At 47.2% G+C, this 20,604-nt stretch overlaps 1 protein-coding gene across 2 annotated transcripts; it reads left to right on the top strand.

Annotated features, from left to right (window-relative positions):
- Window positions 1-4,966: 4,966 nt before the first annotated feature.
- HOXB3 (homeobox B3) lies at window positions 4,967-17,430 on the top strand. 2 transcript variants are annotated; one of them, XM_040617643.1, is made up of 3 exons: window positions 4,967-7,827; window positions 13,451-14,004; window positions 15,059-17,430. In XM_040617643.1, the coding sequence occupies exons 2-3, from the start codon at window positions 13,569-13,571 to the stop codon at window positions 15,820-15,822; spliced, it is 1,200 nt and encodes a 399-aa protein (XP_040473577.1). In that variant the 5' UTR covers window positions 4,967-7,827; window positions 13,451-13,568; the 3' UTR covers window positions 15,823-17,430. The 2 variants fall into 2 exon arrangements, with proteins under 2 accessions (XP_040473577.1, XP_040473576.1); XM_040617642.1 differs by having other exon boundaries at window positions 15,056-17,430.
- The last annotated feature ends 3,174 nt before the right edge of the window (window positions 17,431-20,604 follow it).

Below are 20,604 nucleotides of genomic sequence, written 5' to 3'. Positions count from 1 at the left end.
TCATCTCGTCAGAAGTTCCTGGTCTATCACCGCTGCGAATCCGTTTTTATCACATCTCACCCCCAAAGAAATCTCCCTCCCTTCCCGTCTCGGCCAGACATTCCCTATCTTTTCCCAAAAAGGAAGCTATTAACGTTGTAAATACGAGTCAACAGCACCTTAATTCATAATTTATTGCAGGCGGTAGGAGAGAGTTATTTAAGATCAAAGCATCGCGGAGGGCGAGAGCTGGAAGGCGTGGAGACTGGGAGCGATGAGGAGGGGAGCGCGGAGACCTGTGGCTGAGGCGAGGAGAGGCGCGGAGAGGAGCGGAGCGGAGCAGCGGCAGGGCGGGCAGGACGTGGCAGCAGTTCCCCCCCTCACCCTTTTTTTAATTATTTTCCCCTGGAAGGGGGCTTCAGGCAGGCTTTGCCCTGCCCGGCCCACAGCATCACCCCCGGCTGCTCAGGCCAGAGCAAACCCGGCATCACCCCAAATCCGCCTCGCCGAGGCCCGAGGGGCCGGGGGGGCGGGGGGCGCATTCGATGTCAATGCTGCTGCTTCATTTTCATATTTAAAAAGGGAGACCAAGACGAGTCACAGGCAGACAATACAAAGGGAAGAGCTCGGTCACTTTTTAGTTAAACAGGCAAAAATTTGGGAACGGTGACGGTTTTCTTTGAAGTTTTCTTTTTTTCCTTTTTTTTTTTTTCTTTTGGTGGGGAGGAGGGAGAGGAGAAGGGGGAGGCGAAAGAAATAAAGGACAACAACCACATTTCAACACTTCCCTGTGCGTAACCCTCCCAGTCGAAAAGGAAGGCTATAAATCAGAGGCGATGGTGGAGATTTGACTCCTTTATTTTTTTTTAAAGCGCAGCTACGAGGGGAGGGCGCCAGGAGAAATCCCCACTCGTTGCTGTTTCGTCTCCTTTTGATGTCCGACTCAATGCGAAATGTATCAGCACTTTATTGGCAGCGGTATCTAGAGGTCAGGAGAGAAGCCTGAAAAACTTCGGGTCAAATTCTCTCCGAGCATGTCCCGCTGAAATCCATGGGGAATGGCAATCCGCAGCTTCTGGGCTGGGGGGTACGGGGAGGGGGCCCGGCCGCCCTCCCGAACCCTTCTCCCACCGTCCTGGGGGCACGGGTACCAGCGCTGTCCCGTGCCCATCACCTGCCTCCCGGGCTCCGGCCGCTCACCGCTGCCCAGCTGGGGAAGGGGGGGTTGGGGGGGCTTTTTTTCGGTGGGGAGAGTTCCCCGGGCTTGTTTTCGGCCGGGAGGGTTCCCCCCCCGTTCCCCCCCACGCTTCCCTCTCGGTTTTTGGGGCTCATGGCACGCCTCGCCCTTTCACCAGCATCCAGATCCATGTTTCCTCTCCCAGCGCTGAGGTCAGCTCCAGCAAAGCCGAGGCTAAAAATAACCCCCAGGATCTGGCTTGCTGCTACTGGTACCTCTCTCTCTCCGGGCTGCAAACGCCAGGGTCCAAAATATTCCCTGAAAAAGGGCGAGATTTAATGACAGGGTATTTATCCGGGGCTACCGGGAAGGGTGGGGGGTGAAAGTAAGGAACCTGGTGGGCTTTGCGTAACTTTTATTCCTCCCCTTTCTTTCTCTCTTTCCTTCTTTCCTTCGTTTTTTTCCCCTTTCCCCGGACGAGACATATGGAATCAATTTTGAATCCTGACATTGAAGGCTGGCCAATTCCTACTGGCTCTAAAAACCAGAATCCATTTGGTTCTCTTCTCTCCAGCACCCCTTGTCACTCAGTATTATAACCGTCTTGCAACATTTTAAGTCTTTATAAAGAGAAACAGCTTTCCAGATAGATACCAAGCAGTCGAGAGTGGGGGAGTTTTTTTGGGGCTTTTTTTTTTTTTTTTTAAAAAAGGGGGACTTGTGCGCAGCCCCCCCTCCCGACACCTCCCATCTCATCCCCCTCCGCTGGGTATCTCTCTGCAAAGGGGGCCGCATCCTTGCAATACTTTAAGCTGTTTTGGAAGAGTTTCTATTTTTCTCCACGTCAAGTCAGTTCCATTTGAATCAAGGGAGTCCAAAAAAAATCAAAGCATCTTTGGGGGAAAAAAAAATTAATCCCAACCGTCCGGGAAAGCTGTCAGCAAGATCCATCGGGGTGCAATAAAGTAGTTTCTTCTCCTTAATTTGCCTGCTCCAGTTGCGAACTCGCACCACCCCGATCCGGCTTCGCTCCTTCTTCTTGAAGTCCTGGGTCGGACAGTATCGCAGGTAAGAAGTTAAAAAAATAAATAAAAGAATGATGCAGCTCTGCTTTTCCTACCTTCTCAGCTCCAACGCTGTGAGATATAATTAATTGCTCCGAAAGCTTTGACAGGCTTCTCCACCGGTCCCCGTGAGCTATAGCTGGCTTTCTCCCGGTAACAGATTAAGACTGATGCCTCGGGAGCAGGATGGGGGAAGCTGAAGAAGAGCAAAAATTATCTCGCAGAGTCCATAACCGGGACCGGCCGCAAACCGCTGCTTTCCAAGTGCGTGTTTCCCCGCGAAGTTTGTCTGGGACACATTTGTTAAAGGTTTAGCACCTCTCTCTTGTTTGAAAAAGAAACTACAAAAGCCCATTGGAAAAGCGGGGTGTTAAACTGAAGAATGTATGTGATGGTGATTTATGACCCTACAAAGTTTTTTGTTTACTTGAAGCAGACCCTAATTACAAGGGCTTCTTAAAAAAAAAAAAAAAAAAAAAGAAAAAAAAAGATTTCCCAAGCTCTGGGTATGTCCATAGCGGGTTTTCCCTCCCCAGGTCTGGGTGTAGTGGCCAGATGTGACTAAGGAACATCTGGTTAGTTGAGCTGATTTTCCTTTTAGCCGGCCAGTGCATATAACCGAAATGGGTAAGACTGAGACTCTTAAACTTTTGGCATAAAAGTGGTGGATACTGGGGGGGTCCGAGCCTGAAAATATCAGGCTTTTTAAAAGGTTCAAGATTTGTTTGGGGTGGGGGGCGGGCAGGAGGGGGATGTCCTCGAAAATGGGTCATTTCGCTCAAATGCAGTTTCTGGGATTGAAAGGGAAACGGCGGGGAGGGCGAGATTTCGCGTGGGAATATCAGATGCGTTATTTTCTATGGAGTTGTGCTATTCATTTCTGGCTAAAAAAAAAAAAATTCTCCCCTCCACCCTCCCCCTCCCCCCGTGAACGCCCGATGCGTATTTTAAAAGCGAGACAGGAAAATCGTTTGCATGGAGGAAAAAAGCCTCCGAGAAATCGAATTAAACCTGGAAAGTTTTTCTAAATATATAAATATATTTGCACTCTCTATTCTCCTGTAGTTCCTTTCCCTTTAGAGCGACATAATAACTCAGTCCCCGGGACAAGCTGCCAGTTCTAAAAATGTCCTCATAGATTGTGAAACTGGAAAAGTTTTGACTCAGTGTCTAATATTTCCCGAGGCGAACTGGTATACTGGTGGAGAACTGGAGCTCGGATACACAGGCGCCTGGGTTGTTTTGTTTCTTTTCTTTTCTGAAAATTGCTTTGCATTAAATTTCCCCAGCTTCAGAATTATCTTAACTTGCCTCCAGCTAAACTTGAATTTTTTTACCAAGCGCTTGATCTGTTGGCGAATGAAATCTGAGAAGAAACCGCAGGCCCTAAGTGGCCGTAATTTAATTGATTTTATCATAAATCATCAACTTCATGAAGAACCAAAGTTTTCATTGAAGTAAATTGATATTAATGGACACTTTCTGAAATTTAACCGTATAGATCTATATGGTCATGGTGCTCCCACTTCCGCTCTTTTGGACAGGAGATTTTTGTGGGAGGATGTGTGTATTTTTCCACCCTTCCAGTTTTTGTTTCTCCCACCCTCCCAAAAAATAGACTTTTTTTTTTTTTTTTTTTTTTTCCCCCCTCATGGTGGGGAATCTGATCCCTGGGGTGGAGGTGGGGATCTGAAAGCTCAACTCCTCTTTGTGGCACCGCAGCGGTGGGTAAATTCAGGAACGGGGAGATGAGGCTTTTTGGGGGGGTGAGCACCGAACAGGCGGGTTTCTTAGGTTATTCCTCTAGGTGGGTTAGCCCCTCTGCCCAGGGCTTTGGTGGGCGTAGGGATGGGGTATTTCTGTCAGAATCACGCGTGTTGCAGCGAAGGGCGTCCCGGCTCGGCCAGCGCCAGCACCGCCTTGCTGGCATCCGTGTTAAAAATAGAAATAGGATTTAAAACCTCCGCTTCCATCTACGCGCCCTCTGTTGCGTTAAACATTGCCGTTCCCAAAGCTTTCCAGCCTAATTAAAAATTACCTAAGAGCCCGGGATGGATGGGAGCCCTTTGATATGGTGATGAGTATGGCAGACCGAGCACCCGTACAGTAACAGGATTTTGGGGACGGGCAGTGGCCCGGGGTGTGCGGGGTGGGGGCAGAGATGCGCTGCGCGGGGAGGATGCAGGACGCGGCGGCAGCCGCACGGTTCTCTACAGGCAATAAATGTTCAGTGTAAACATCCCAAAGCAGGGAATTACAATTCCTTGACACTTCTTTCTCCCTCTCCCGAGCCTTCCTCCTCCAAAATTTGTTTGTCTTTATGAATTATCAGAAGGAAGCAGGTAAAATGGAACTTGTTTCTTCTCCCAGGTCCCTTCTCCCCCATGCCCAGCTCGTTCTCCAGCACCAGCCGGGTCCCGGATTCAGGCGAGTATCACTGCAAAAAAATAACCGAATTCCTTCCTTTTCTCACAGAAACGGCCACGGCGGTAGTGTGGGTGCCTGGTCCACCCGGGAGGCGAAGGAAGGGCAGTGGGAGAAAAGATCTGAATCCTCTTTTTATCCCTGTTTTTTTTTTTTTTTTTTTTTTTTTTTTTTAAGGAGGAGGAGGGTGGGGGCTCAGAAGGGGAGACGCGGGGAGCCTGGACGTGAGCGTAGGAGCCGCGTCCCCTGTGCCTGAGCCAGCGGTGGGAGCCCGGGCACAGCCCCGGGGGGGTGGCGAGGAGCCGGTGCCCAGGGTCTGGGGGGGCTGCCCCGCCGCCGGGGAGGCAGACAAGCCCCTCTCCGTTTTTCCTGTCCCCCAACCCCGTTATATCCCCCTCCGTTTCCGTCGTCCTTGCCGTTTGTCTGGATGCTGAGGCTTTGGGAGCGGCGGCTGGTGCCGTGCCTTTCCTTAGTATTTGTTTGCCTCCTTCGCCTTCAGGTTAAAATATTAAAAGGAAAAGAAAAAGCAAAAGAAAGGAAAAAAAAAAAAAGGCAAAAGCAGCCCAGAACGCCCCAAAGGCCGGGGCAGCCTCAGCTGAGGCGGGAGGGAGCGAGGGGCATCCCTGCCCGGCTGCCCGGGAAGTTTGGGGAATTTGCTGATGGGGGAATTAGTGGGACTGGAGGGGGCAGCCGGTCATTTACCAGTTCTGTACAAAATGTGTAAAAAGCTTGACGTGTCCCAGTCACGTGAGTGCATAATTCAAGCCATTATTTTGGCATTTGGAAACAAGGGGGAGGGGGGGGGGGGAGAAGAAAAGTGGGGATGGTGATTCCCAGCTCGTCCCTGGTGAGCTGCTCCCAAAATAGCTATTCGCAGCGCGCTGATATCACAAAGTGCCGTCTCCTCTCACCCCCCATGCCCCCTCCCCCCCCAACCCCCGTTGGGGCGAAGAGTTTTTGGCCACGGCGGACCTATGGGAGAGGGGTGCTGCGGGGACCGGCAGCACCCATCCTCGGCAGGAGCCTGGGAGTTGGGTGTCTGCCCGGTTGTTGTTTTTGTTTTGAGTTTGGGTTTCTTGTTTTGGGTTTTGGGTTTTTTTCCCCCTTTTTTGAGACAATTCCAAAGCACTTCCGCTGATTGATCATTAACCTGGTGAGTTATTGCGCTTCTAAGCAAAGGTCAGTGGGAGAAAAAGGTCTAATCTGTCAAGGCAAACCCACTGGTCACTCAGTTTCATTTTGATTTCTTATCCGGGCTGGCTTCTGTTTGGGGTTTCAGGAGGTCCTGGACCCTCCATAACTCTCCCCTCCTCCTCGGAGCTCTCCCCTCCCTCGGACTCCCTGTTTGCGAAGTAGGAAAACCCAAACCCCTTCCCTTTAGACAAAAAAAAAAGACGGTGAGCAGCCCCGCGGGACGGGGCGGTGGGTGCTGCGCTGCTGCCCGCCCTGTCCGGGGGCTGAGCCCCTCGACGGCTGCGGGACGAGCAGGGGCCGGGCTGGACCGGCACCACCTCTAAGAAATTAATGCAAACCACATAAAGCAAAAACTCCAAAATCAAAACAAAGAACACCGGGGCAGGGGGGAGGGATGATGACGACGACGACGGTCCTCGTTCTATCCCTCTTGTGCCTGTACTGCGAGGGAATAAATTAAAAACAAAGAAAAACAAACACCCCCCTCGCCTTCCTTGCTGGGGCCGTTATTTATGCCAGCTTCTTTTTGATTGTTTGTTTCTCTTTTCCCCTCCCTCCTCTTGCATCTACTGCGAATAAACGCGGTTCTCCCTCTTTCCTCCACCTTCCCTCGGGCTGCCCACTTCTCCCCGGCCTCCCCGGCGCGGCGTGGGAGGAACTTGCCGAGGCTCCGCTTGGCTTTACTGCCTTCCCAGCGAAGAAAGGGTGCTTGCCTTTCTTCTTCTTCTTTTTTTTTTTTTTTTTCCCCCTTCTCTCTTTACAAATCTCTGTGTGTACTCTACAGAGGGAACTGAAAAGCCCCAGTCAACCGGGGAAGGCTGTGATGTAAGTGGAATATTGCCAAAGCTGTGTATTAAAGTGTGCGCATGTAATAATAATACTAATAAAAAATACAGCTATAGGCCGCCGACTAGAGAAGGTCACGAAGCATCCGCGGTGATTTATGGACTCGGGGATGTTGTCACAAGCAGAGTAGGGGTGTGAGGGGAACATTTTTATTTGAGATTAATAACATCAACATACAGAACGGAAACAGGATTATTAAAGCGACTGAATGTTTCCCAAAACGAAAATATTTTTAAATGAGATTGCTTTTTCTCTCTCCCCTTCTTTCTCCCTTTCTGAGTCCTTCGTGCCAAAGTTGCGGTGATAAATCTTGGCGTGGCTTTAAAAATGTTTATGGCTCGAAACCGTTAATTCTGATACCAAATCACTGCTGTGTGAATGGTGTCCTCGTATACCATAAAGCATCTCCGTCCTCCCCCCGCTTCGTGGCGATCCTCCGACCACACTGGAGAAACACGAACAAGCATATCCTGAATCCTTAAGGCTTTTCTGCCTTTCAGGAAAACGGCCTCGTTATTTTCCCTACAGTTATAGTGTTGTTGAACCCAGAGCTAATTAACTGCATGTATTTAATCTCTTAAAGGCATTTAACTCTGAAATTACCACCAGAATTTAAAGCAAACCCTTCCCGACATATATATATTTTACATTGGACATTCAGGGTTCACCACCAGCCGTGGACAAACCGCCCACGTTCACGCCAAACCGTCCCCATCACTAACGCGAAGCCCAGACCGGGGTAACGCTTCCCTCGCCGGGGGCTTTCCACGGGGGAAGGTGGAAGGAAAGACCGGGGAGACGTGGGATCGCATCAGGTTTACAGAAATAAACCCGGTGGCCACAGCCTCCGATGGAATATTGGGTTATCCATGGATGGAGCCCGGTGCAGCGCGTGGAAATGCGGTGGTTACTTGGATGGGGATAGTCTCCGAGGAAATGCTGAGGCTTTTGTTCATTAGAGCCTGTCTTCTCCCCATTTCCACCTAAAGATTTCTTTCTGATGCATTCCCTTGTCCACCCTTTTCTGACCGAAGTTTCATACTTTTTATTGTTTTTGTTTTCTCCTTTTTGCCCACCCAGTTCTTCTCCTTTCTCAAAGTCCACCGCTGCCTCGTATTTGCTGGACCAGACATCCGAGAACTGGTGAGTTTTCCTGAATATCCTACCTGGTCCCCTGTCCGTGTGTGTCTCCGTACCTCCCTCTGCATCAGGCTTGGAAGCCATTCCTTCTCTAAAGTCACCCAACGTGACTTTTCTTTTTTTCCCTCCCCTCCACCAACCCCAGAATAAGCACGGCTGCCCTGGATTTCAGCTGAGTATTTTCATTTTGCTACTGGCTTGTCTTTAAACTTTGTGATTTATGGCCGTAACTTTGAGGGAGTGTTTTAAATGGAAGATATTTCCTGTACTCCCTTTGAAGGGAAATCCAGTCAGATTGCAACATTTGCTGCTGATTTCGTGACGAGTGCGAGGGAGTTACATTTTAAAGAAAAATAAGTTGCAACCAAAACAGAGATGGCAATACACAGGGAGCCTAAAAAAAAACTACTTACACGAGCTCAACATATAAACGTGCAACGATCTTCTTAACAGTTTGAGGTTTTTTTTCGGCTGCCAGTTAAGGTTAAAACAAAATTTTGCTCTTCAGAGGAGTTATTTGCAGAATTCCAGGTACTTCTGATCTCCTAGGTACTCCAAGTCAGCCAGTGGATATCCATATTCAGAAATCTAAAGACTTACAGGGAAGTCTTTAAAAGAATAGTCCACTGCTGGTTTTTTCCTCTTTCCTTCCCTGGATTTTCAACGCCGGGGCTCCAAAATAGGCGCTATCTTGTAGCAGAAGATTTATGCTGGAGCAGTTCATAAAAAGTCGATGGGGGGGGGGGGGGGGGGGGGGGGGAAATAGCAATAATGGTGTCCCCTGGTCGAAACTCTCACATCTGGGATCTGAATGCTGCGGCCAGAACAATAGCTGGAAACACCGTAGTCCTTGGGGTAAGACTTTATCCATCACCTAGAAAACCTTGGCTGTCCAGCCCAGAGTAAGTCCTCTCAAGAGTCCGATGTTTACTCAGACACCTTTCTTTTCTTTCCAGAGTTATCAGCCTAAAGGTGCACACACACCAAAAAAAAAAAAAACACAACCAAAAACAAAACAAAACAAAAAAAAAAAACCAAAAAGGAGCGATGCAACCCCCCGCGACGGGTCATACCTTCCCAGCGAAGTCCAAAGAGCCTTTGTGGTTCCTCTTTTTCTTGCTTTGCTAAACGTTAATTCTCCCCGTCAGCACTTAACCCAAAGGAGTGAGCGCCAGAATTAAAGGAGAGAAGATAATTGCGATGTGAAACAAAAGTAGCACTTTAAAAAAAAAAAAAAAAAAGTGCAGACACCTAAATTCCTTGCCCTGCCTTCCTCCCACTCGCCAGCCCCTCCTCGCACGGACTTTTCCCAAAACGCATCCTGGCCAGTTTCTGCTTTCGGCAGCCGTGTGGGAGCGGGGAAAGGCATAAATCTCCCGTGGCGACAGCAGCAGCGTCTTGCATAGCCATAACGACATTATTAATAATAGCAATAATAATAATCTTTATTGTTCAACACCTCGCTGCCTTGGTCTCCCCCCGGGGTGATTTGCGCCTTGAACGCCCCCCCGCGCCCCCCGCCCCGAGGGGCGAGCGGAACCCCCAGACATTGGGACGCACAAACTTAACGCCGAAGTTACGAGGGGCTGCGGAGTTGCATCCACACAGGCGATTCCTCCCCCCTGCAAACACCGGGGCCCCAGGCTTCCAAGCCCCAGTGTCCCCCTCTTTCCCAGAAAAGTGGGTTTCATATGGGGAGGGGGCTCCGCGAGGAGCCACAGGCAGCCCAAGGGCCGGGGGAGGAAGAGCAGCCGCTATTGAAAGAGCCGCGATCGCCGCCGCGGAGGGGAGGGGGGGAGACTATGACTATGTTGAAACGGTTTATTAGCATAAATTGACACCTAATTGTTAAACACGTGAATCAAAGGCAAGCTTTGCTATCTTTCTGCCTAGGCCTCTGTCCACCACGTCTGCAATTAGCATAATTTTTCACTAGTGACGCTGTTTGGGAGGCTCGTTGGCTTTGCCCGGCAATCCAAACCAAATCTTTATTTTTAAATATCCCCTTTGCTTTATTCCCCCCCTCACCCCCCCCCCCCCCCTCCCGTAGCCTGGATTCTTTTCGTTATTATTTTAATCCCAGCCAAGCATTGCATAGTTAAAAGGGGGTGGTGGTGGTGTGTGTGTGTGTGTTGTGTTCAGCTTTTCTTTCTTTCTTTTTTTTTTTCCCTTCTCCTTTCCCTTCTTCCCCTTTGCTGTGGTAAAGCAGAGGCCATTGTTATCAGTGAGCAGCGCGTACCAGTCTATAGGGCAACTAGAATCTCAGGGTTTGTCCATTCAAAGCCCTCAGCTTTTCTGCACATCTTGGAAGCTGGAAAGCATCTTGATTTTTTTTTTCCTCCTTTTCTCTTCCCAAACGGAGACAGAGAGACAATTTGAGCTGCCGTAACCGAAAGCTCCATTGGCTGAGCCCCCTCCCCCTCTGTTTTGGCTTTTTTTTTATACATATATACATGCATATGCTGGATTTTTTGCCTCTCTCTCGTATATTCCTTTAACGTTTTTAAAGGAAGGGGGTCATTCCTTGCTTATTGATTGCGTGGATGCTGGATGTGAAAATATATTATGTCTGCCTGTGCTTTGCTCGTCAGAGACTAAGGTAAGCCGGACTCAAATAGGCTATCACTTTGTGAATGGCGGAGTATATGTCCCAATGATTTATGACCATATGACTCCAATCTCGGTTCAAGAAGAGTTCACAAGCTTTAAGCTTCCTTCCACGCAGAGGCTCTTTTGCAGCCCTCATCCAGGGCCCTTTTTTCCCCCCTGCTTTACAACTGGGGAGTTCTGGTTGGGGTGAAGCTCGGTTGTGGGGGAGGGAAAAGGGAAATTTTAGGAATGTGTCTCTATTTTGCAGGCTTATCCACCGCAAGGCAGTCGCTGGGATTTGAGCTTTCTGAGCAGCCGACCTATTGTTAAGGGCATGTTTAGAATATTTATTATTAATAATAATTTAAATTAAAAGCGGGGCTATGCCTGGTTTCTCTGGCTCTGGGAAATATACCTTCGGAGGGGGCGGGGGGAGGGGAAAGGCGCTGCTCTTCTTCATAAACACAGTCAGGTTGTGAATTTAGGATTTCCAACATGGAGGGGATGGCTTTACAGCAGAATACCTCTCCCTTAGCTTTCTTTTATCTTTTTCCTTCAACTGCCTGATTTCCCCCCCCCCCCCCCCAGCATCCTCCTTTTCCTCTCGCACCTTCCCCCGATTTTTATTTTTTTAATATCTTTTTTCCAAAATCTCCCTAAATCCTTGCACTCAAAAGTTGCAGGCAAAGAGTTTGTGGTTAAATGTTACTGCTCGCAAAGTGAAACTTGCAGCATGATGAAACAGCCACCACGGATCCTGCCCGGGTTTAATTGGAACAGGAGATAATCGAATATTTATTATTCTGCCTGAGATTTTTTTTTTTTTTAAGCAATTCCTTGGAGTAAATAATTAGGATTGTGGCCGTCCTTGGCGAAGATAAATGAGCAGCATTTGTGAGGCGCTGAGAGATGAGGTACAAAGCAAATCTTCTGTGGAAGCCACAAGCGAGCAAGCTTTTGGGCGAAGGGGATTGTAAATTTATTTTATGGACATTAAAAAAAAAATCATCGCTGTTATTTTTAGCTGCTTTAGCTCAGCCTCTCCACTCGGTTCTGGTTTGGTTTTTTTGTTTTTTTTTGTTTTGTTTTGTTTTTTTGTTTTGTTTTTGTTTTGGTTTTTTTTTTTTTTTTAAGAAACCTATGCCAGACAGGAAGGCCTTGGAGAAATTCCCACCTCTGCCCTTGTAGATATTTTCAGCAAACCTATTCATAATAAAGGCGCTGCTGTTTGTTAATTAATTCACAGCTTCTCAGCTCGGGTAGTGGAGTCTACTTTTTAATAAGACATATTTATCATGGCGAGGAAACCAAATGAGAGTAACTCCCAGCAAGGATATCATCCTCTCTGTAGACAATAATACATCTCCGTGGAAGATACAATACAGATTTGGGAATGCATAAAGGATTTAATCAGTGTAAAAAAGCGAAGCAGTCCCTTCGTGGACACGTTGTCTGAGGCTGTGTTAGGAGTATACAGAGGCTTCATATGACATGACATAAGAACACAGCAGTCAGGGAAGGGAAAAAAAGATGTTATTTATTGTCGAGCTGTGGCTTCTGTTAAAGCCTGGTACTTAGAAATATCGCATTAGACTTTATCTCCACAGAGTTTATTTTATTTTATTTTAGAGAATGAAAGAGCCTAGATAAAATTGAATATACAAGAGATACAACATATGCAATGGATATCAATTTCAAAACAAAATGCACAGTGGCTCTTTGCAAACTCTAAGCTGCAGAGAGAAGTCTCTGCCTTTTTAAAATACATATGCTGCTTGATTGATCCTCACACACCAGATTATTTTCAGGTCATGATAGTTTTCATATTTCTCAGGGTGTTTCTACTCTGTGGTAGAGAAAGTTTATGCTTTGAGAAAAGGAAAAGAGAGAGAAAGAAAAATAAAAAACTCAGAGAGAGAAAGAAAAGAGGAAGGTTTCATTTTGTAATTTGAGGCTTTGGACTGGATTTTTAGACTTTTTGAGCTTGGATCAAGGAGGCAGGAACAATCAAAAATGAAAGAGGTAGAAAGTTAAGAGCAAATGGCCTGGTGACGTGTTTGTTTTCCAAGGAAAAAAACAACAGCAATTAAACTGGTTTTGGAATCACATCTTGCCAATGGTACTTCCAGATTCAGGACCGATGAGTACAAAGCCGTGCAGGCAGTGAAGGGGTATGTTTTCTAAATACAACCTGTACTACCAGAGGGAGAGAGACCAACAAACAGGCCAGAGGAAGCACATTCTTGAATTCATGCCCCTACTTAAATCTGCTTAAAATATTTGCACGGAATTCCAAAGAGATTGTGAGTCCCTGTGTAAACAGTAAATTAAGCCAACTGTGTCTAGACACTGTTACCTGGATAAAACATATTGATCATTTGCTATTTCCAGTTTAAAAACAAATATAGCGGACAGAGGCCGTACAATAAACTTAACAAGACTTTTAATTTCTGATGGTATAGCATCTTGCTGGGTTTACGTCTGTGAATGGCTGATTTGAATAGGTCAGGGGTAAGAAAGCGAGACTTTCATTCCTTTCGTGCTTGTAGCTAGCAATTGCCCACTCTGTATTCTTATATTTACATTAATGTGTGTGCTGTCTGGACATGGATGTGTGTATGTGCACATGACACACATCTACATGCATACACACACATTTATATAGGAGTATATGTGTATGCATGGGTGTGTGTATATACCTATATAGATAAATATAGAAGTAAATAGATGTATACAGATGAAACCACATGTACATATAGAGCATGTGTGTTGTTATACATCCTGGACACTACCCACTAAGGGAAAAAAAAGGGTGCAAACCACCAACCAACCAGGAAAACTATCTCCCAAAATCAGCTCAATGCTTTTGCACTGTAATATTTGTTGAGCCTCCTTGGGCTGCACACGGGACAAAATCTGCTCAAAGCATCTGTTTGCCCTGTTCTGCGGGACCCTATTCATGTCATGGGCCTTTCAGGCCCCAAGATGGATTCATAGGCCGGGTACTATTATTGTGTGTTTTCTCCTAACCTTTCAGGTCAGCTTCCAATAGACAGCTGGAAACGGCCTGTCACGTGGCCTTGGGGTGCCAATGTTCTGCCATAGGGGTGTCAAGACCCTGGTAGCCGGAAAAATCATTTTGGGGAGTCCCAGAGATGCAGAAGACAACGTACTACGACAGCTCCACGCTCTTTGGGGGTTACTCCTACGGGAGTGCCAATGGGTTCGGCTACGAGGGACCCCAGCAGTCCTTCCAGCCGGCCTCTCACATGGAGAACGACTACCAGAGGTCCGCCTGCTCTCTCCAGTCTCTTGGCAACACAACCCCGCACGCAAAAAGTAAAGACCTGAATGGGAGCTGCATGCGTCCAAGTTTGCCCCAGGAGCACCACCCGCCTCCCCCCGTCTCGCCGCCCCCAAACCCTGCCACCAACAGCACCAGTAGCAACAGCAATAACCAGTCGGGGAGCAGTAAAACGGCCCCCAGCAAAGCCAACCTCAGTGCAAACGCCAGTCTCACCAAGCAGATTTTCCCCTGGATGAAAGAATCAAGGCAAAACTCCAAACAGAAAAACAGCTCCCCTAGCACAGGTACACTGCTCTGCTTTTGTAACCCTCCACTTTCCTAAACAGCAAGGTAATGAAGCCACCAGCCAGAGTGGTCTTGTTTGGAGGGAGGGGAGAGCGGGAGAGGATCCAGCAAGGATCTAGTGAGGATCCTGGTGCCAGGCACAAACCCAAGCCTGCCAGCCGCATGCCCCAGCCAGGCTGAGCGAGCCTTGGCCCATCCTGCAGCACTGGCTGTGCACACTTGGTTTATTTTAAATATATCCAAAGCACCACAGGGAAATACAACCAGGTGGTTGTACACAGCCGATGTCCGACTGTGTAGATACAGATACATGAAAATGTACACCCACTGCTCAACCTAGCGATGCTAAAGCAGAGTGCTTGTTCTTTCCTCACCTCCCTGCCTCCAGACATAGCAGTAAACGTGGTGCTCTGAGTCTATGTCTGCATATAGAGAGCATATGCATAAACGCATGCATATTCTTGCATGTGTACACGCAGATCTCTAGCACACTCAAGAGAAAAAAACAGTATGGAAATATCACTGTTTTGACAAATATACCATATAAATTTTGTGGCACACGCTTCACTACATTAGTGTAATTTATCTGTTATAGACATGTTTATATCACAAAAAGGTGGCAAATGCGATTTGGTGTTTAACAATGTACATGCAAATATTTGTGCTACACAAATACAAGACACATACAAGATGTGTGTGTGTGTGCATTCATGCCTCCTAACACTGACCTGTGTTGGTATTAATTGACTTTGCAGTGACTGCCCCCCTGCCAAATATTATTTTCTCAACATTATCTGTTGGAAATAATCGACTCCTAAATAAATGCTCCTGGAATCCTTTTCTACATGACATGATCAAATTTTCATAAACCAGGGGCAGCTTTGGAGAACAGAACTCTTAATAAATGACATGATTATGGAGTGCAGGCTAATGCAAAGGGGTGAGAGAAAGGGGGGGTCGAACTCTTGTGCCTGTTCCAGGATTTATTAAGAAACGATGCATTCAATTTCTACATGTAAGTAATTATCTTTTATTTCATTTCGCGGCCAGCAGAAACCTGCAGCGGCGAGAAAAGCCCTCCAGGCTCCTCGGCCTCCAAGAGAGCCCGCACAGCCTACACCAGTGCTCAGCTGGTGGAGCTGGAGAAGGAATTCCACTTCAATCGCTACCTGTGCAGGCCCCGGCGCGTGGAGATGGCCAACCTGCTGAACCTCAGCGAGAGGCAGATCAAGATCTGGTTCCAGAACAGGAGGATGAAGTATAAGAAAGATCAGAAGTCGAAAGGCATGGGGTCTTCCTCTGGAGGGCCTTCCCCCACTGGCAGCCCACCCCAGCCCATGCAATCCTCCGCCGGATTTATGAACGCCTTGCACACCATGAGCAGTAACTATGATGCCCCCTCACCGCCTTCCTTCAATAAACCCCACCAAAATGCCTATGCCATGTCAACTAACTACCAAAACCCCATCAAAGGCTGCCCCTCCCAACAGAAATACGCCAACACGGCCCCTGAGTACGACCCCCACGTCTTACAAGGGAATGGGGTGGCCTATGGGACTCCCAGTATGCAGGGAAGCCCTGTCTATGTTGGAGGTAACTATGTGGATTCTATGCCCACCTCTGGCCCGTCCCTTTATGGCCTCAACCACCTGCCGCATCACCAGGCTGCCAACATGGACTACAATGGGCCTCCACAGATGCCCCCGAGCCAGCACCACGGACCATGCGAGACCCATCCCACCTACACAGACCTTTCCACGCACCACGCTTCTTCTCAGGGCAGAATCCAAGAGGCGCCCAAGCTGACCCACCTGTGATAGGGAGCAGGGACAGGCTCAGGCAAAGCAGATGGGATCCCGCCATGGGGCACGGGAGAGGGGAAGAGGGCAGGATCGTCTTCAGGAACATTTGTGTTGACCTCTTTTCTTTCTTTCTTTGACAAGGCAATTTCTACCAGGTTGTTGTGCTTGCTATTATTATTTCTGGGTTTTATTAAGCACAATTTCCAACCATTTCAGTATTTACTGCCAAAAGCAGCTCTCTCTCTCCAAAGAGATATACCTCCTGTGTTTCAACACAAATGCTTCTGAAATGGGTGTGGGGTAGTTTTGTGGGAATTTAGCAGATTTTAAGCAGCGACATCCTTAATTTCCAAACTAAGTACAGTCCATCACTGATAGTTCTCAGACACTGGAAAGGAGAATAATCAGCCAGCCAAGCCTTTACAGTTGGTGTCTCTGTGTCTACATAAACATGCACAGGTGTATACATATGCAATCAAAAGAGATTCGCAAGAAAACTACCCCCCTCTCCAACTCCTTCTCAAGAGGAACCTTCACTTTCCTTTCCAGCCTTCCAAGGAAGGGCACCCTTTTTCGCTGAGTTACTTCACGCCAGTCCCCACATAAACTGCAAATATACATACCTGCCAACACGTGGGATTCACACTCTTCCCCTCCGATCCCTGCCTCCCCTCTCAAAAGTAATAATAATTTTAAAAATTAGAATACAAGAGGTCTAAGAATTGCAAAAGGTTTGGGAAAAAAGGTTTTGAAATGCCTGAATGCCCCCATCAACAATAACAGCAGTCCAAAGAGAGGAAGAAATAGTTGACAGGTCTGAATATTTTCCCACCTTTGCCTCTGATGACATGAAGTCTCCACTCGACAGCACCGGAGCTTTTTTTGTGGGGTTTGGGGGTATTTTTCTTAGGGTTCATTAACAGAAAAGCAATCTTAAGACTTAGAAGTCCTACGCTTCTTTCCTCCTCTTCTCTTGACCTTATGTGAAAACAGGGTATATTTGAACAAATGGAATGTCCTCCAATCGAAGCAGAAGTGAATGGATCTCTAGTATTTGCTAATGCTTTCTTGTCTGGACATCTTTGTTGCACTTAGAGTTTACATATAATGGGTATAAAAACAACTTTGAAGGGCTTTCGTCCAAGACAGTCGAGATGTCCTTCAATGGGTGTGTGTTCTGGTGAACATTCATATATATTTATTGGTTATAGCCAGTTTAAAATATTTTCCTTTTTTTGTATTATTTATCCCCAATATTATGTATTTATATGAGGAAAAAAGAATCAAATTGTACTTTTTTAGTATTTACTTGTTATAAAGGACATTGTGTTTCCTTGTCATTGTACAACAAGCTTATTTTAGTTATTGTAATTTAGAAAGACCAGTAGTTTTATGTTACCTTCGTACTTATGAATAATGTAATTAGTTCTACTGGAGGCATGAGAGCAGAACCAGACTGTAATTGTATAGTCCTGAATTAGGAGAACTATAGCGAATCCCTCCCTCCCACCTCACCCCTCCTCTTTGGAGATCTTTCTTTGTTCTTATAGTAGTTATTTTATTTCCTTGCTTAAGGGTTGTCTGTTGAACAATTCTTGAATAAACTTTCTGTTATCAATTTTATCTTGTCCTATCCATCGGATTTAAAGGAAAAAATTAAGGACGTGTATGGAAAAATAGAGATGAGAAGGCAGGAAAGGGGCCACTGGAAATGCTGTGGAGGCCAGATGGCGGGATTCACTCCTGCCCCCCCTTCTGGGGTGGAACCCCGCGGGCTGGAGACACGAGTGGCCGGGCCGGCCCCTGCGCGCTCCCTGCGCGGCCCCTGCGCAGTCCCTGCGCGGCCCGGCCCGCGCCCGCGGTCACAAAGGGGGGTCACGTGGCGCCGGGGCCGGGCTGCCATTGGGCCGCAAATGAAAACAAAGGAAAAAGATTAATCACAGGGAAAAAAAAAAAAAAGAAAAGAAAAAGAAAAAAGGCCTGGAGTTTCCGTTGTGGGGACCTTAGAAGTAAAGAGAAATTAAATTACTTGTTATAATGAATTATTATCAAAATACACGCACATGCACACACGTGCACACATGTACAGACATGCATGTGCACACACATGCACACAAACACACGAACCCCCCTGCACTCCCTCAGACCAACAGACGCATCTAAAATTGTTTTTAAAAGGGGGAAGAAGATGCCGCCAAATGTTACATCCCCGGTGCAAGCAAAAGGGGGAATAACCCTTTGCCAGCAGCAAAAGCAGATGGGATAATACCGTGAATAATTTGCCTTTTATGCTCTAAAGCCCTAAGAAAACTTATATTAAAGCAGTGAGGGCCAATAAAAGTTTTATGGTTCTGGAAAGGGGGTGAACTGCTTGTCAGGCTCGAAATGCTCCATTTCTGTGGCTGGTGAAGAGGGGAAGGTCCCTCCAGAGGAAAGGAGAGGGGGATTTTGATTGCTGCCAGGAGAAAAGAGTGAAAAGGCTGTAAAAGGTACTGAAAAAAGGGTTGGGCTGTAGAAACAGGGAGTATATGTGTGTGTGTGTGTGTCTGTATTTTATACACCTGTGTGCACAGCCAGGGACATCCATAGGTGCCTGGATAAATCCACACATATAAAAAGGTCTAGTGGAGAAAGATTTACATGAGAAATGATCTTGTGCTCCTTTCTATCTCTGATGTCTCTTAATAAATGAAGTTCCAGGTTAATAATTATAACCTTCGCGCAATAATAAATAACGGTATAACAGAGAGACAGGGCTTGTTTTTCTCCCCAGGATCAGGGTTGGGTGGCGCCCGTCCATGCAGAGAGCAATTTACCATTCAGGGATACTATAATTTAAAAGCATAAAAGCGTGCAGGGTCTGATTGGGATCGGCTCAAAGAACAAGGGCTTGGGTCGGGCTTGGGTCTGTTGTTGGCTTCCCCCCCACTCATATTTTTCTGTCTCGCATCCTGGTCGCCATGTTGCTGGGGTTTATGTCAGGGATTCCCAGGAACTAGTTAATATCGGGAAAAAGAAGCCAATTCCGAGGCTCAGAACATGAGACCTCTCAGTTTCTCGATGCGCTCCCTCTCCTACAACTCTTCACCTCCACATCTTAATTTGTGCCACTGCATTAAAGCAGCAGGCCCTGGTTTGTTGTATAATTATTGCATTTCTCTATCGTTCACTAACCCTGTGAATTTATTCGTATAAGGCGATGCCTTTCCCCTTGAGTAAGGAGATTTTTTTCCCCCTTGTGCCTCTGTGTGGTGCGTGGGAAAAATCCCTCTTTCCCCAAGAGGTTCTCTTCTTTTTTCTTTCTTCTTTTTTCTTTTTTTTTTTCTCCCCCTTGCAACTTTGGTGTTAGCAAAAGCAGCAAGAACAGTTGGGAGCGTCTGGGAAGAGTTTCTTTTTGCATCCCAAACTCTGTTGCTGCATCCCAGCTCCCTAGTGACCCGCACCGTCCCTCAGGAAGGAGGAACTGGCAGCTTCATGACAAAGCCTGAGGCCCCCAAAATGCCACTTTAATTCAAACCAGCAAAAATCGATAATAAACCCAACTATTAATTTTTCCATTCACCCTGATCTGCTGAGTCAGTAGATTTATGCTGGTTTCGATAAGCGCTTTCACAGATACGAAATATTTAGGGAAATTCACCCTTGAAATGATCTGCGTTTTTTAACACTTTTTTATTTTCTTCACCTCTTTGCTAAACTGCACTTCGGCTTCAAGCTGTAGATTTATTATGTGTTTCTCAGAACCCCTTGCCACCCACACAGATGCTTGAACTGACAAAAGTTTCTAGGCTTCTGCCTGCTTGAATGCAGCCTGCCAGTCCCTCTCTGCTGCAAAATGGGAGAAATGGAGCTTGAACAAACAAGCTACAAACCAGCCACATTGCCATTCTGCAGCAGGCACCTTATTCTTGCTTTCCCCCTAAATTTTTACTTTCTAGACTTCCCAAATTCAGGCCCTTGATTCAACTTTTAAAAATCTTCCTTGGTTTAAGTAACTTTAGCAAAACCCGGATTGCTTTGCTGAGCGAGTTAGGCCAAGCTGTCAAAAGTCTTTCGAGAAAAAGATTGATCGTTTCTCTCTCTTTTAGGTTTGTGTGGACTCGAGCACTTTAAAAGGGGATGGTGGTGGTGAATCTTCCTGAGAAATTACTTTTAATTTTATTTATTTATTTTGTAAACTCTGGAAGTGGCATTGTTTATTGGCGGTGGGAAAAAAAGATGGGAAGGAAGAAATGTGATTTCAGAGATATCCATGACTTTAAAACATGTTCGGCCTTTAAGGAAAGTGCAAAGGGTCCATTACATCTGGCTGTAGAAGCAGAAGGATTACTCGGTTTCTTTAAAAGTAATTTAACTTGGTAAATCAGGCCGGTCTAACTAGACCTGACTTGAAAGCTCACTTGACTTCCTAAGTGCTCATACCAGGCTCAGACACAAACCTCCGGCCCAAACACTGCTGCTGGCTTCAGCTTTCCGAGTCCTACGAGATACAGAGAGATGTATCTATGTACATGATAGGGAAACAAACCGGGGCAGCGCCGGCCCCCACAGCCAGCCCCGGGATCCAGATCTGCCTTTCCCCGGCTGCCGACGGGCACCTCGGGGGGGGCAAAGCCCCTTTTGCCACGCCCGGTTCCCCCGCCCCGGGGGTACAAACTCTCAACCAGGGTGTCGGGAGCTGCCCGGCGCAGGCAGGGCAGGCAGCGCAGGAAGAGCAGGCAGGGTAGGCAGGGCAGGCAGCGCAGGCAGCGCAGGCAGCGCAGGCAGAGCCGCCCGGCAGCCCGCGGCCGGCCGAGG

Source organism: Falco naumanni, chromosome 18 (genome assembly GCF_017639655.2).
Source record: "Falco naumanni isolate bFalNau1 chromosome 18, bFalNau1.pat, whole genome shotgun sequence".
In the NCBI taxonomy this organism is placed as follows: Eukaryota; Metazoa; Chordata; class Aves; order Falconiformes; family Falconidae; genus Falco; species Falco naumanni.
The sequence above is the reverse complement of the archived record's forward strand: the minus strand, read 5'-3'. Positions and strand labels throughout refer to the sequence as shown.

What these genes read in the sequence shown, in the direction of transcription:
- HOXB3 (XM_040617642.1), top strand. Translation starts at nt 13,569, where the DNA reads ATGCAGAAGACAACGTACTACGACAGCTCCACGCTCTTTGGGGGTTAC. An exon ending in AAACAGCTCCCCTAGCACAG is followed by an intron (nt 14,005 to 15,055) that starts GTACACTGCTCT and finishes TTTCGCGGCCAG; the next exon opens with CAGAAACCTGCAGCGGCGAG.